Here is a 17,726-nt window from a genome sequence, read left to right as displayed (position 1 = left end):
AACGAATGTAACGCACACTGTTAAAGATTGATAGTTTTTCTGCACACAACAGTAGTTCCTGATTATTTCTCAATGAAATTCCGTGTGTACCAAATAAGGTTTTACTAAATGAAAGGGGTTTCCTTGCGAATGAAAACATGTAAATCCTTCCTAAATCCACGAAGCAATGCTCTTTTTACGTTGTATGCTGTCTCTGTTTATTTTCACAGACACCTCCTTTTCTTCAGAAATGCTGAAGATCCTCCGGTAACAAGAACCGTGAGTTTTTAAGTAACAACGCTGCCAACGGTTGGGTGCACCTTAGCGTGTGCATACCACCGGGGCAGCACGGTCCTGACGAATGCCTGGTGAAACAACTATCTATGGCAGAAACATGTTGACCAGATTTTATTCCCCTCACTATTAGGGTTATCTAACCAAAATTTGGTATTTAGTTATTATACCCTTTTTAACCAATGTCAGGTTTGCCACAATAAAGGTTTTTGGTTGTAACCTGACATTTTTTACACTCACCTTGCACATCACCTGCACTATCACACCTGACACATCAATCACCCGCTCCGCTGTAATCAGGCGTTGTAGCACACCGGGGAGGTGCTAGACCTCCCTGGTGGGAGTCCAATGATGAAGCATGTCACCAACTAGGTTGGTGAGTGAGGACTCTTTTAACAAATTTTGATTGCTTTGTGGTAATATAGGTTCTTTAATTGTCCCATACTCTTTTGTTGTTTATTATAAATGTTTTTGGAACGCCATAAAGAGATAAAGTCAGATTTGAGGACAAAGGTCATAAACTATACACCATACACTTAAAACCCCGACTTTGGAACTTTTGGAGAGTGGGAAGGAAGGGAGGGGAGTCCACCATGTATGCACTAGAAGTAGAGAGATGTCCTCTCAGTAGGCACTGGGGGAACCACAGGAAGGGAGCATGGAGACAGGCAAGAAAGAAGCAGATATGAGAAAGAGAGAATTCAAGGATACCTGCTAATCAGATTACCACATTTTGCTAAAGTAAAGCAAATGATTACGCCTTGCACATCCAGATGCCACATCCAGTTGCAGAACACTTACAACTGTACAGAAAAGTCACAGAGTTTCTAAGCTATTTCAAGGTCAGAAGATAATGTGAGATTGGTTCAATGGGCATTTGTAGAAGAATATGCATGGTTATTTGCTTCCTTAAAAAGATCAACGATTTAAAAAACAATATCACTATGTCAAAGTTGGCATCACAGGCAAAACGCCTGGCTATTTAAAACCACAACAGGCCAAGAAACCAGTGTATTCTATGCACTGCCAATCTGAATGAAGCCCAATAGAAAATGTGTCTCTGCAGTAAGAGCATTTCAAACAGCCGATGGATTTGTGGATACAGGCAGCCATTTATCTGTACTTTTAACTCAGCTTTCTTTTATGGGCCACACAATACCAAGTAAAGGCAACTGATAAGAGACTTTTCAGATAGAAAATAATTGATAATGCTTATTGACCAAGCACATCACAGTATGAACTGCGGAGCCAGAAGAATACATGATTAGAAGACCAAATCCAGTCCAACAACAATAAGAACACAGCAGCTATGAAAGTAGCAAAAGCAGAGATAACTCCTGAACTTCGATTGTAGTCATGGGGGAATGAAAGTTCTATACAGTTATTGCAGACAAGCAGAAGCCTCAATGAGCCGAAAACCTGACAAACCAAAAGATGCCCCAAAATAAAGGACTAGTCCATAGCACAAACCCTTCTGGGAGCAATTACATTTCTCCCTAATAAAAGCATAAGTATTGATTCCCAGAATTCAGATATGTTCGCCCAAATCAAAGAGAGACCAGTTGTGCAAAAGTTAAGTAGAGCTCCTCTTTCTTCTGGTTCAGTTTACCATAAATGCATTCCCTACCCTTCCTTCCACCTTCCGACTTTCCCCACCCAGAAACGGGGGGAAATAGAAGGGATGTCAAAATCAGAAATAGGGACAGTGCAGAAATATGCCAACAAACCAATATCCAAGTTAAATGCTTCGAAGAGCACCAGTAGCGGCTACTATCGGATAGGGGTGGTAAGGCGGCGGTGGGGAAGTGGGGTGGGCTGGGAGAAGGGTGGCATCGAGGGAATGAAAAAAAATTAACTTAGCTGGAATAGCTGGCCGTCGCCTCACCTCTGCCCTCTTCCTTCTTCCTGTCTCGGCGTCAGCAGGAAGCACCCGGGCACACAGGTTCCCCATAGCCAATCACAATGCTGCAAGACAGTGTTGTGATTGGTCTGAGCGCCGTGGTTCAGCGCTCAGACCGGGACAAGGAGCCTGTGCATGCTACTCACCAGGCTGTCTAATGCAGCCTGGTGGGGAACATGCAAAGTGCGCATCACTGCTTGGCCGGGCCAAGAGGGCCGGTCAAACAGTCATGAGCACTTAGGGAGTGCAAACCACTCCTCCCCCTGCTCTGGCCAGCCCTTCCCCACCCCACCACTGACTGCAATAGAAAAGAAAATGATAACACTACGTTATTATCATTTCCTTTTTCCTTTTGAGCAGTGGGGCGATGCTCTCCACCTTAGTGGAGGAGCCACCACTGAATAGCACGGGGTTTGGAAGCGGGCTGGGGGAGTTTTAATACGAGTCTTGTTAAAATGCCTATTATGTTATTGGTGAGCAATAACTGTTACCCCAACCAAATACCTGTCAACGAATGCTGTATTACTATGTCTGCAGTTGGAGCAGAGGTATGATATATTATGTTTGTACTGCTTAATAACGGAAAGCTGTAATTGTATTATTCTAGAATACAGTATATGCAGTCATGCTTGTTGAAATGACAATAAAACAAAACAAAATAATCAAATATTGAAGGCTAATGGGCCAAATGTAGTAACATTCTGGTTGCAAAAAGTGGTCACAAATTGCACACCGAGGTTTTGTGACTAGTATCTATTCAATTGGATTGATTAGCAAAATCATCATTCACAGGGGTTCGCAGAATGACCTGCCTGTTTGTTGTAACGCTAATCAATATTAGCTAGCAGACCAGAGCCCTGTGCTGCCATTTTACAAACAGATTTTTTTGTCTGATAACACCCCTAGGACACTGCTGGAGATCAAGAAAATGAAGACGTTCAACACGAGGAGGAAGAGGACAAGGGCCAAGAACAGGAGAACCGGGACCTTGAGGGCCAACCGAATAATCAACAGTAGTCAATAAAGGTCCAGGACCAGGAGGACCAGAAAGAGAATCAGAGGATGATGAAGGGGACCACTAGCAAGAACAAAGGGAACTGAAGAAGTAGGACATCCAGAAAGAACAGGGGAAGGAGGACAAGGGCAAGAGATAGACCAGGATCCTGACCCGCAGGAGAAACGAGACCAGGAGCAGCAAGAGCAACAGGTTTCTCAGAGTCATAAGTATTGGTGTTATATAGCTTACATTTAGTCTCCATTTTAGCTTTTCATTTTTAACTTACCATTGTTTTCCAACCGTTTGCACGTTTTCCCTATTACAAGAATGTGCTATGCAAGCATTTATTTTTTAGAGAACTTGTCACATTGTATTGTGCACAGTTAGTTTCAGCGTTGCACAATTCAGAACAAGATGCATTGTTTTATTTCTTCTGTGCTCATTGAGACAACTCTTCTGCTTCAGTCTAAATTACAACGCTGCTCTGCCACTCTGGCACAGTGCGATAAGCTTGTAGTTTTATTACAAAAAACCAGCGTCCATGCCGAAGATGGAGAAAGGCACACGTAATGCCAAAATCATCCAGGAAAACCCTGCTGCTGTTGTGAGCTGTGACTGAGATGCAGTCCGGCGGACCCCGACCATCATCCTGAGAAGGAAGATAACCATGCATGAGAAGTGTGCAGGCCTGCACGCTCAGACGGGTGCATTTGTTAATGCACAGAGGCCAGCTTCCTGACATACAGTACTAAGATATGAGGTTAGGTCATTCCAATAGGACTCAGAGACGAGCAGACACAATATGCTCTTTTTAGCATAGAGAAATCAGTGATAGACAGGAGTGACCTTAGTACAATTATGAACAATTAACATGGTTGAATTGTTTGTGTTTTCACCGTTGTAGTAATGCTTATAACAATGATGTGTCGCATCTTTCAAATAATTGCAGTTCCTGTTTTATATACAATTATTAAAGCATTTCAATAAACATTTGAAAATGCAACATTGTATGTTTTCTTTGTGATACTGTGAGCATGCAAGAGTGACTAACGAAAGCGTTAGATCTGTTTCCATAATTTCCCTGGGAATCTGAGAGTCATGTTCAGCCATTAGAGCTTGTTGGAAAGTGAATTAGTAGTAGAAGCAAATATGCATCTGCCACTGGCAATAAGGCCACTAACAGTCTAGGGCTCAGAATAGGTCTCAGAAAATGATTCCAAAGCTCAACCCTTGGTAGCTTGGCTGCGAGCAGGCAGGCCTAACTTTAGAGACAGGTATATAAAGCATTTAAAAACACCAATTCAGTAAAAAATTAAGACACAAAATTAAAATCCAACACCAATTTATAAAAATAGAAAATATTTTTATCCTTAAAATGACACCAAAATGGAAAACATACAATGTAGGGAACCGAAGATATTAATTTTTAAAGATTTTGCACTATATAGCACATAGAAACCTATAGCGCCTACTGGGACATCTGGTCACGCTAGACCATGACAAAGTCAAAGTTACAGGCCGAGCACGAAGGTGCCCTGTGTGGCTACCCCTCGCAGTAGGCCTCAGTCAGTCAAAAGTTTTTACCTACTGACTTACAAACTTTCCTGGAGCTTTTTCTCCTGGGGTCCCTCAATGCTCTTCACCAGGCCAAGTTTGATGAGGGTTCGCCAGCTTGACTTTGGACGAGCTCCCGGTCAAACTCTGGAAGTCGGACCTCTGGAACTTTTCAGTGGGACGAACCTGGGGGGCAGGCTGGCTCGCGGTTGAGGGTCGCCATCTGGGCTGGTTAGGATCCAGTCAGTCCACTTATCGAGCTGGTTTCCAAAGTTGCTCCAAACTTTTACAAACTTCTGGAACTTCTTCCTGAAGGTCCGTTTGGGGTTTCAAAGTGTCCAAAACACAATCCGAGGGTCTGGGATAACTAAGACGGTCCTTGAAAGTTTGGGACTTCAGTTCCCACAATCCACTTGTACAAAACACAAATCCACTGGACGCACTCCATGCTGGGAATTTTTGGTGGTGATGGTCCAGGTGAGCTCTGTTAACCTGTAGCTTGCAGGAAGTCCACTCTTTATTCATCTTGAAGCAAGGTAAGTCAACAGGGCTGTAGTTCTAGATTGTGCAGCAGGTGCAGGCAGTCAGAAAGCATGGCCCGGTTGGTGCAAATCAAACTTCCAGCATGACCCTTCTTCTTCTCTTGCTTCAAGCAGCAGATCTGAGAGGCTCTGCCCCACACAGGTACGTATTCTGTGCTCTGTGGAGTCAAGCAGGAGGGCACTCCTGTCCAATGAGGTGCAGGGCAACACCCCAGAGCATGAGCATTTCCTCCAAAGTGTGGTACAATGGTCTCCAAAAAAGCACTATTCTCCAAAATTCAATATGGCTGAAGTCTCAGCACAGAAGAAAGAGGTAGCTAAACCAACCTCCGGGATGGCTCATTTCCATAGCTCCCCTCCCTCCTACATTTGCAAATTCCTTCCTTAAGCCTACCATCTGGCTGGGTTCAGAGTGGAAGAGTGTAGATGGATCTGGTTGTCTCTTCCTACCTTTGAAGCTGGTGCTTTATGACCCCTGCTCTGGCATTCCTGCAGAGGAGGGTACTCTTATAAGAGATAGCCTTTCTCCCTGTGAGCCACTTATCACTCATCAAAGCAGTCTGACTAATCCACATAGCTCTGGCCAATCATGGCAGACCTCTAGAAGGCTGAATTTTGGCTTACAGACTAAAAAGTCTTCTTTTCTGTAGATTTTAGGATAAATTCAACAACTGAATATTGTTGGATTTATCAATACCATTCTCCTAAGTCCTTAAAAGATATGTTTCGGTTGTACCTTGCAGTAGTTAGGAATTCATAAACTATTGGAATGTTAACCTATATGGCTGGGGATCTACAATGGGGAAAATGAAATGTCCAATTTCTCCAACACCAGGGCCTATAAAACAGCTTTTATTAGGACCATGCTTATAAATACACGACCCACCACCCCCGGGACACCTAGTAGAGATTTTAGGGGTCTTGAATATACAAAATAATGTAGATCCTTACTCCAGTGGTCCTAGCACAAAAGTCGATTTTGGGAAGCACTTTACTATAATGAGAGAAGTAAAATGTGCAGTTGCTCTATCCCCATGGCATATAAAAGCTCTGGGACACCCTCGGGAGGCCCTGCGGGTATCTAATATTCTAAAATATAGTAGGTTATCAATTTTTTAAGTGCCCCTAACACCAAAGTTCACTTTGGGCACAATTTACATTTAAAAAGTTCTGCAACACAGGGCTGCTTTTAAAATGACCTTAGTCTCTTAGAAGTACACACATGCAAGCGCAGAAAGAGCTGCTGGCCTCTATACTGCCATTACCTATTATATACTAGGGACTTAAAGGTAATTTTTACCCCCCCTGCTCTATTATGTACTAGGGCCTTATAGGGGAGGTCATGCCAATTATAGGGGTAGCTTAACCTATAGTGTACCCTAGTGTGTGTTGGTGTTAGGCAGATCCAAGTGACAGTCAGAGGCAGGTAACACCAGTACCAGTCAGCAGAAAATGGGGGTGCCCAGGGCACAGGATGACTTTGCAACAGCGCTGTAGCCCCCTTACAACACAAACATGCGCACATTAATATATAGTGCCCAACCATTGGTTTGGTTTGCCTCCAAGCTCTAAACCACGAACCACGAACCTCTAAGTGGTATATTATTGATAATTTTAAAATGTGCAAAAGACTGACATTCCAAAAAGCATATTTTGTTTTTAACTTTGAAGTGTTTCACTCAAGTACATTAAAATTAATTTATGCATTGGCTGACATTTATCAGAATTCACAGTTTACAAATGTAAACTTTGAAACATTCATTCATGCGATGAAGATGCTATTAGCAGAGCCACTGGAATTATGTGATTCAAGTGTTTTTCAAATAATATTGATGTGCTGCTTAATCCTTAGTCTGGTGCACAATCTGTAGATTTTGACAAAAATATAGCTTCCATCTCAAACGGATCATAATTGACTAAAACATGGCGATATGTGTTCCTGCGCTATGGAAGGCCCTTCGCAAAGGTTAAATGGCCATATTTCAGTTGCTTAATACTGTATTTAGAGGTTACATTTGTATTAATAGGTCGAAATATTTCAGAAACAGTGTTACCATGTGTACAAATGGCAAAATAATGAGGTAATACTACCACAAAATGTAGTGAATTAAGCCACAATTTGCCTTTTCTTGACGCAAAATTTAGTCAACAGTGCTGCATAACTTGGTCCTTCTCTGCCGCATAATTCCAATGGCCCTGGCCAGAAGTGAACCAAAAGGTACTTCAGCTGGCATGTGAACCCTGCTTAGATTTTTTATAACATCTGAAGCAACATTAAAGTCTATTAAAAAATATAAAAGTGAAGTTTTTGTAGGGGGCACATCCTAAATTGAGTTTTTATTAAGGTACTCTTAAAAAGGGGCAATATAAGACAGAGGCACAGTGGAAAAAAAGAAATTGCCTAGGTTAAAACAGATTTTGTCTAACAGGTAAACCATGTTTTAAACCAGGTTTCCTGGTTTTATGGTGCACAATTAAGCCACTAGATGATGGGGAATTGGCCAGGTGACCTACAATGGTGTGGGTGGCAATATCCACAAAACGTCTTCGCTCAAAGTTTCAAGAGGACTTTTACATAAGCCAGGGCTCAGCATCTAGCTCTGGCCTTCAATCACTCTTCCATTTCCAGAAAAGTAACTTTCAGCATGTCTGAAAGGCTGACATTTTGGTGCAGGACCGGCTACGATAATCATAGTTCAAATTACACCTGAATATCCACTTGCCACTTGCCCACTGCCAAGTATAAGGTGAATTACTTAGAGTGTCTTGGGATACATCATCCTGCATTCACACAGCACACACTACACTCAGATAGGTTTACGAGTCATCCTCAGCTCACACTGGTTCACTTTTTACTCTCCCCATCCACTCACAAGAGCACACTGATCACCAAGTTCTCTTACGGGCACAGCACTCACACCCTGAACTTACACATGCATTCCTTTCACTCTGTACTCACAGTACTCACATTGTACTCAAACCACTCACAGTCACTCAGCACTTCCCGACAACTCCGCTAAACCAGCACACAATAAACTACTGAACACTTGTGAACATGCACACATGTCTACAAAAGCATTCACAGAGCACCTGTCCTTCCCACAGTACTAGATGTTTATTCAGTTTAATCCATAACTACAGTTGCAATGCAGGATGGGAAAGTGTACCAAGACTGAAGGATGGTATGGGAAAGGGATTGAGCTGGGACTGTCGGGGCTGGTGTGGGAGCTGTGATCAGTCTTAGACTGTGGGGTTCAGCCAAGAGAGAGTGGTGAAAGCAGGCGGAGGCAGCAGGACAGGGAGCAGCACAACAGGCTAAGGATGAAGCACTGTGGCTGTGATCTGGTGTGGGAGATAACAAGTACTGCAGGCTAAGGGAGTGGTGTAGGTGGGGAAAGATTTTACAGCTCAAGAAGGACTCGTTGGCCCTGCACTGAGCCCCACTAGCCTTCATAACAGCCACTCTGAAAAAAGATAGGGAAGTCACCTGTGGCCAGATATGCTGTTTCTGATGCTTCTGAAGCCTTGGTGTAGAACAAAATCTGGGCCGTATTGGCCTGCATAGCAATAGCGCTCTGCAGGAGTTGGTATTGGAGCAAGAGCGTGTTGAGGCATTAGCTGGTGTGTGACAGACATAATCTTTGGAGGACCCAGTGAAGTTAAGGGGAGTGATGTTGTAGGTTGGTGTAGGAGGAAAGACTGGGATGAGGCTGTTGCGACACAGGACCACACGCTAAAGCTGCACGGAGCAGCACTTCTGGAGTGCAAGGAAGGTCAGGCAAAACCAACTTTTTTGTTTTGAATGTCACAACAGCAAATAGGGAAGAAAAAGCAAATGGGCTCAGAATCCGCTGCTTCATCACGCTGGATGAAGCAACCATTTTGGATGGTGGGAAGTTCTATTCATCAATACTTCTACTAGTTATACTGCATTTGCTCACAGTGCACTATTCTTATCCAATACTATCACATCATTGTGGAAGAGTCTTTTTCTTGCACACTGCCACATTATTGTGTTTTAATGGGATAGCCCTGTTAGATGAGGGAACACCATTTCAGACTCAACAAAAGTGCAACAATCACTATACAAGCTCTGCCCAATCAAATGATGTAATCAAGGTAAACATGTGGGAGGAGCCAACGTCTCTGACAGTTGTTTCTTCAAGATTTTTTCTGCCGATCAAACAAGGTATGGTGATAGCCAGACCTAATAAGTACATCTCAGAAGTACTGAAACACATTCAATAAGGTGTCTAAAAACTCACATTGTAGCACTATACATTAACTTAAGAACATTAACGCTTCAAGATTAAGACAAGGAACGTCATGTGTTGTGGAGTACTGGTGATGATCCAAAAGTTATGAAGTGGTTTTTAAAACAGTGTTGGTTTCATTCAATGTTTTTGTTTTCATTATTTTCCTTCAATACATTTAGTGCCTCTTGCACCATTCCTACCTGAAGCCATTGTGCCCTTGACTCCAATTAAAAACTTAGCAATAAGTGAATGACACTGACTATATAGACCTAGGTGGCATACAGTGTATAGCTGGTCACTCTGAATATATATCCTTTCTGGTAGAGAGCATGTGTTGAATCTAGTTCAGGGGTCATGGGGCAAGCAGGAGCTACTGGGCCTCAGCCGTGGGAGCAGAGGTGGTTTACCTCGGATGGACCAGTCTGCCCCAATTTGGATTCACAAACTGGGCCATCTACAACCCTATCAGCATTTGACTTTCAGAGGTAGCACTTTGGAGCATTTACACACTTGTCAGGGAGGTATTGTAGGGGTATGGCAATTCAGAACTCCGATTACCCAGCATTGCATTGCAATATCCGTTTGTCCACCCTAGTGTTTTATTTGGATAAGAAATTTACTTTAACAGGCACCCTTAAAACGGTATACTGCCACATGTACAATGATATGAACTGCCACTTAGGCTATTGCATCATGGCATACTGTCTTTATTGCTCTCTTTCCCATGAGTCCATCCTCTTGCGAGTCTAGGCAGGTCCTTTTAAGTTAGTTTTGTGACACATTAATCAAGGTGCTGGTGCAAGTACCCTACTTCAATCATGATTGGGCTCAGTTCAGTATAGTCTCCTAGATACAGCCTCATCACAATGTAGGTCTCTGTGTTTCAGCATCACGTGTCTCAGATCTTGCCCGCTTCTAGGATGAGACAGCATAGTTGCAGGAGTGGCCCTCAGTCTGGGTAGGCCACAGCAGGATGGGGCAGCCAGAGCTGCAGTCATAAGCCCTTCGGTGAATGCAGGTAATGGAGGTCATTGAGGGGTCATGGCAGGCACAGACCTGCTTCTGTGTCACTAGGCAGCAGATGGGCCACGACTTAGATAGGTGTCACAACAGCACTCTAGCGGCCACTGGATGCACTTTGTAAATAATGCAGTAGTGACTGTCATGTACACAAGCTTTGACTATGACAGTGGCGTCCACGATGGACATTTTATTTTTTTACTTCTGTGACGTCAGCCAGAGGAACAGGTGGCTACATTCACCATGGACAAGGCTCTTGATTTAAGAAGCATGGTCAACTGTGATTGTTTCTATTGCAAGATCGGCTGCTTGCCTGTGATTACCTCTTGGAACCGTACTTTTGAGGAGGCTGCACCGACCCTCTTTGGACTCACAGATTACTTTCTGCAGTCTTCTTTCTCCTGGTAGAGCCTCCACACTAGAGTCTATCAGTTTCTGCCACTACCTGGATAGTTACACCTCCTACGGCTTGGCAGGCTCTTTCACTCTCTCGGTAGATAGGTGGGCTTCCAGGCACATAAGATCAGGGGTGCAGCTCTTCAAGCAAGTAAAGACTCCAGTTGATGTACCGTCTCCTCTGGGAAGCTGGCTGTCACACAGACACCAGTTCTGGTTGTCATACAGCAGTCGTCAAAGTAGGCTGCTGAATACTACCTGGCCTGGGGGGGGAAAAGGACTTAAGCAAGTATACACTGTATAGAAAATGTACCCGGGCAACACAACAATTATTTTATACAAAACAATGTGCACTCATTATAAATATTGAACTTGAAAAGTATTGATTTATTTGAAAGAAAAACTTTATTTTTTATTTCTCATCAAAAAATTATTAGAATGTGATAAATAATTTATAAAGTTAAAACCATCAATACAAAAAGAAACATTGTATCACAGTTGTGTAACCATAAAAGCCAATTCATTTAACATTCATAGGTGTTCTTATAACTTGTTACATTACACAGTATAAACAAATGGCGGGATCCAATATGGTCGTAAAGAGTGAGAAGGCTGGCGGTAGGTTAAAACACACTGTGCGCGTTTCGGCTGGAGTGCATTTATCAGGGGACCGTCACAACATTCACTGCATGGAACACATGATGAAAGAAAAAGAAAAGAAATATATATACATATTTACTTGTTGTTTGCCCGTAATTCGTTTTGATAGTTACTGACGTCTAAAAGTATCTTTTCTCAATTATTGAGGTGAAGTACGGTGGGGTTGGAAGAAAGTGCTTTGAGATTGTGTACCACACACAGCCATGTGAGGTATAGGAAGTAAAGTGCTTGTTAAAATGCTTGTTTAGAAAGGTTACCAAAAGTTACCTCATACCAAAGTTTTTCTATCAAATAAACCAATACTGTTCATGTTCAATATTTATAATTAGTGCACATTGTTTTGTATAAAATAATTGTTGTGTTGCCCGGGTACATTTTCTATATTGTGTATACTTGCCTACGTTCTTTTTCCCCCTTAGGGTAATTTTCCCTACGTTAAGCAAGTACATTTTGCATGTAGGGGCTCCTTCTTCCAAAATTCATACTCCCTTGCTTGGTAAAGGGACTTGGAACTGGAGCAACAAAGATGTAAGTAGCTCCCATTTTTATGCAATCAAAGCCTATAAGGAATTTGGATTCTATGTCTGCAATCTCAAAACAGGTTTGCGGAGGATCTTCTGTCAAGTGTCCTCTCTAGGCTATTCTCCAGACTGAACTTTTGTGTAGAGTGATGCTCTTCACAGCAAGGTAGTCGCCAACTTGGAGTGCTCACAACAGAGGCCCAAAGAGGTGTGAAGTGCAACTGGCTTTTTTCACCAGTCACACTGAACAGTGATCAGGATGAAGACAAAAGGCTGGTTTCACCTAAAAGATTTCTCTCACCCTGAACAACAAAGATGAGAGACCCACACCTGCCAAATGACATTACTACAGAAAAACTAATCAGCAGCTCCACTCAGAGGGAGGTGCCTAAATTAAGTTTATAGGAGCCTTGTTCACTTCCTCTATTTTCAGGAATGACAGCAATACTCTTCCACTGTCTGTGAAAAGCATCTTACCTACAGCTTATGCACAGTAGCAGGCTAGAGGCTTCCAAACGGGATCTATAGGCCTCTATTACTCTGGCTTACTCATGCTCATACTGCATGTACTACACAAGTCACAAGCACACACAATCCGCTTGGATGTAAGGACTAGGATCCAGCTTACACATCGATGCAGGACTTTACACAAGTGGGGACGGCTACACTGGCGAAAGGCCTGATTACGACATTGGATTAATAAAACACAGTATGCTGCTGCCACCGCTATACATGCTAAACCCATTTCAGGTGCTGTAGTGCACTGTCAAGAAAAAGACAGCACAACTGGTGCGCCCCTCCAGATCACAGGAGAGTTGCAGGACTTCATTAGTGTCAGGAATAGAGGTAGGCCTCTGCATGTTATATCAGTGTGAGCCTAGAGCCAAAATCAAAAACTGAGATAATATTGAGTCAAAGTCAAGCACTCAGAACATAGCAACATGACTGCACACCCTGCAGTGAACAGTCTCAGTTCAACAGGAAATATTATGGTTTTCCTAAATTAATATGGCTTATATTGTGGTCTTTTCACTGCATATATGTTTACTTCACGCCTATAAATGTTCTATTTTGTGGATACTAAACAAGGGCATATTTGTGTCTCAATGTATTATCATTGGCGTTATTTCCGATTATTGTCCATCTTTACACAGTGTACACATTCAGGATTAGCCGCTCCTCACCCTTTATATGGCGAGTAGCTTGGATGTTTTGTTTTCTTTTCTTCACAAGAACGTTGAGTTGGTAGCAAGGAAACCTGACTGGAGCCAGTAAAGTTAACATTCCTTGTGAGCTGGTGGCAGACACATGTAGTCAGAACAGTCAACAACTCATCGAAAATAGGTATTTTCCCAAAGGAAATCTAAATGTCTTACATAAAACCCTTCATAAACCAAACAGACTTTGAGCCAATAGATCCTTCTAACCGCAGGCCAATAACAGACGTTTTGTTGTCAAAAAGATACGATTGGAAGGTCTGCCTCAAAAAATATAACTACATTCAAAGAAAATAACCTGCTTTCAGATTTCAAAAACAGATTCTAGAATGGCTGAGGCACAGAAGCAGCAGAGATTTTCACACGGGATGATTTTAAAACAACAGTGAATTAAAATTGGAATAACGTCACACCTATTACTTGAACTCTCCCTTGCCTTTGATATTGTTCACCATCTCGAGCTTCTGCAGAGACTTGACAACATCAGAGTGTAGGGTGCATAACTGAAGTAGATCGCATCTTTTCTCTCAGACAGATCATCATCTCACTGCTCCCTTCATGTCAGCTCCATGAATTCACAACTAATATACCAAACATCTTTACCCCCTCTTTAACATTTACATTAGCTCTATATTGCACCCAATCTGCTCTTTCTATTTCAAGTGTTACTGTGATACAAATAATGAATCATACCTGCATATGAAAACTCATCTAACTTTAACTCACACTCAATCGGATTATATCTCAAAGTCAAATAATGGATATCTAACTACAGCAAAATAAACATATCAGAAATCGAAATATCCATTTGCAGTAAATGAACCAAAAACTGCCAATCAACAATATGGCCACAGGAAGTAGGCCCGCCACCAAAAAATTGAGCCTAAGTAAGGAATCTAGGGGTAAATGTGGACTCCAGTCTGTCACTCATAATAAGATTGTGTTTATCTAATAAGTTTAAATTGCAGTTTGGAACTTCTTTCCCTTATATTGGCTGTAAAGATGTATCTGTCTACATTGCTTGAAATGCTTGTCCCACCCCACTACTGAAGAGTTAGCCCCCAGGAAATTCAGGCCTAGTTGCACACTGGGTCATGTTTTAGGTTACTGACAACATCTATAACTGTGGGTTTAGAAGCATAGATGCATCATTGTGAGCTAGCCAAACAGACCAACAATTACTGATTATAAAAGAAGACTCAGTTCCTGTGTTACTAAGTGGTGTAGTTCTATATACACAGTTCTACTGGATTTGTAGAATCATATAACATTGGGACCTTCACGGAAAGGAGCATCATAACCAGAGATAAGGAGGAACAGAAGGAGGACCCGTAAGCGGAGGTGGATGACCAAGAGAACCACAAAGAGGAAAAAGACAATTGTGAGGACGTTTAAAGGATCAGTGGAAGAATAAACATTGCCAACGGAAGACTAAGAAGACCAAAAAAAGGAAGGCAGGAAGGAGATAGTGGACCAGGAGGCCCGAGAGGACCAAGAGAAGGAGGACTAGGATGGCCAATACTGGGAGGACAACCTGAATGACACAGACCAGGGTAACCTTAGAGACGAGGATGACCAGAACCTTAAGGACTAGAAGATTGAAGGGTTAGACGAGGGAAAAAATGTAGGGAGAAGCATATCAGGAAGATCAGGTGGAGGCGGCCCAGTACCTCCAGGAGAACTAGATTCACCAGGATGAATGGGACCACTGGAGGCAAGAGAACAAGTATTGATATTTTTTCTCATTGCTGTCAGGGCAAAGGGCAGCAAATTCAAAATGGCAGACCTGCAAATTATAAGTGTGTTGGGCTCTTGGAAGTCCAGAAAGGTGTCCACCTTTATTCTGCTGTAGCATAACTAGATGTGTTTTGATATCCACAGCCCTAAATTGTTAATTTTGCTAGGGTTGTAATCTGAAGAGTATTTTACAGGTCTGGCTTATTTTGTGTCAATACCAGTAAAAACAAATCAGTAAAAACTAGAATTTTTCCCCTTTGAAATATAATCTAAAAGCAACAAAAGAAATACCTCCAAAGGTAGTATGGATATGTTCAAACTATCCATAAATCATTATTAAGGCAAAACAGAGGCAGAATTGCTGTGTTAGAAAAGAACAGAACGCTTCATGTCATCAGGTACACTGTATTCCACTGTTTTATTTCATCCCATGAAACTTTTTAATCTGGAAATGCAATTCAAACAAATATTTTGAGGTAAAACAGGACTATAAGTCTCAGAATGTTTTTTTAACTGAGTCACTAACAGTCCTGCCAAGTATCACGCACCATGCGTTAGACTAACGCATTTCAGTGTGGTACTTTACATTACCACACTGAAATGCGTTGTCACGCATTATGAATAGTGTCTCTCAGCAGCCTCTGAAGTGCTGGCTGGCTGTTAAAACTATTTAGTGTGGCAGCTCGCCCTGTCCCCGCTGCTCTCACAGACTTGATGTTGAGCTATTGAATAAGAATGCTAGCAGGGTGAAGACTCATACTGATACAATGTATCGCCTTGAATCCTCGCTCAGCGGTTGGCCAATCATGTTGTGTGCTTGAGGCCGGAGTGCGGGAGACATCACATTTGCTGCCAGAGCCGGTCCGGGAAGTTTGTTAAGGAAAGCAGTAGCTGGCTAGTGTTTTGCTCCGCTTTGCAAATGTATTCAAATATGGCGCTTGCAGCGTCGCACTGCCTGCTGCATGCAGCTCGCACCGGGCCGCTGGGCGCTATCAGCCAGGACAGAGTCTGCAGGTCACTAGACAGCCCAGCCCCGGGACTCAGTGGCCTGCCAGCCTGGAGGGTGACTATTAATTGAGGTGGCCGGCCGGCAAACCCAGATTACCACGGGGCGCAGTGGCTTGCGGCCTAAGTGAGCCTGCAGCCACTGACTGACTCCGAGATGGCGTGTCGAGCAATTCTTGGAAATCCACCTGCCACACTCCTCCGGACTCTGCAACTAATGCCCAAGTAAGTGCCACCAGCCTGTGTGATTTACACAATGAATGGCAGAGCGCAGGTAAGCAGCTGCAGCTTGCAGTCAGTGCCTGCCTTTGTTAGTACTAAGGTCACAGGTGATACTGCGGGATATTTTCAATTTCGAATAGCATGCTGGCCTGGGCCCCCAGTTGCTAATTTCATATTTGTGCTCGATTTCTTGCAGGGCACCAGACAGAATGCTTGTGAGCACTGCAAGCACTTCAGTTTCACCCCACACTATTGCTTGCTTGATGGATTAACTACCTATTAGACACATCAGCTGTTGTCAGGGGAGATGTGCTACAAATAACATTTTCTAGACTGGAGTACCCACGAAAGAGTCATTGTGTTGGTATAATGTGTCTGATGTAACGTGCCCTGAAACCCTACACTGGTATGAGCAGCACTATAAAACAAATGAACTGTTTGTGAGAGAGGGACTGAAAGATGTTAGAGTGCTTTAGAAATTAAATAGATGATATAAGGCATATAAATGATTGATGCTACACGATGGTGTTGGGCCATATATGATAGACAAAGAGCATTACACTAGAAATTGCAGCGGTCACCAATGTAGAGTAACAGCAAAGCCACAGGTCATTTGCATTAGTTTTAAGATCTTCATAGAGTTTCTTGTTGCTCAAATGGGTGCAATTTCCTATATTTATATGCTTCCCTCGTCTTCATTGTTTGATTTTGCTTGCGCGAAAGTGTCACTCATAGTCAATGAAATGTCACTCATAATTCCACTTAAATTATGAAAATGTCACACACAAGCAATCTGAAACCTTGGTTGCTATGCACTAATGAAGTAGATATATTTGCTAACCGTATTTTCAGCCCACTTAAAACATTACATTACCCTAACTGATCCAAGACACGGACTACAACACACTCCTCAAGGAACAGAATTACGACCAGAACTGACAACTCTGGAGCTGGGGAGAATCGGCTCAACAACCTGTTATGCTTGGCAAATCACTTGATCGCCCCGTGCCTGCCTACCAAAAATGAATGTATCCTAATACAATTTTACAGGTGCTCGTGTAAAGGGCTCCAATACCTTCGGGTGGAGTTCGTGCTAAATAAAAACTGCAACAACAAAAAAATGATCTAGAACGATGGGACAAAATCGCCATAACCTGGACAGCTCAGATCAAATCTCCAGCCCCGCATTATATGTTAACACCTATGCTTTTTAATTCACTCTCCTCGCTTCTAATTCTCACCTGTCCACGAACAACGGGGCCCCAAGGTTGGCAACAACCTGCACAAACCACTAAACATTCTCCGGCTGACTCCTGGCACAGCCATGCTGCAGAGTGTCATCATGATTAACCCTGAAACAGACACATTGGGGGGCGGTCCCGTACACACTTTCCTAGCACTTCCGGCCGCCATCTTCACACGGGTT

At 42.8% G+C, this 17,726-nt stretch overlaps 1 protein-coding gene across 1 annotated transcript in view; it reads right to left on the bottom strand.

Moving 5' to 3' along the window:
* The window catches only part of MRPL21 (mitochondrial ribosomal protein L21), a 103,397-nt gene extending 85,698 nt beyond the window's left edge, over positions 1 to 17,699 (bottom strand). The window contains exon 1 of the mRNA XM_085644757.1: positions 17,542 to 17,699. Within this exon, the coding sequence (XP_085500883.1) occupies positions 17,542 to 17,644 (103 nt within the window). The 5' untranslated portion in view covers positions 17,645 to 17,699. The remainder of the gene's footprint in view (positions 1 to 17,541) is intronic.
* Between the last annotated feature and the right edge of the window lie 27 nt (positions 17,700 to 17,726).

This window comes from Triturus cristatus, chromosome 3_1 (assembly GCF_964204655.1).
Source record: "Triturus cristatus chromosome 3_1, aTriCri1.1, whole genome shotgun sequence".
Lineage (NCBI taxonomy): Eukaryota > Metazoa > Chordata > Amphibia > Caudata > Salamandridae > Triturus > Triturus cristatus.
This window is presented reverse-complemented; position numbering and strand designations above follow the sequence as displayed.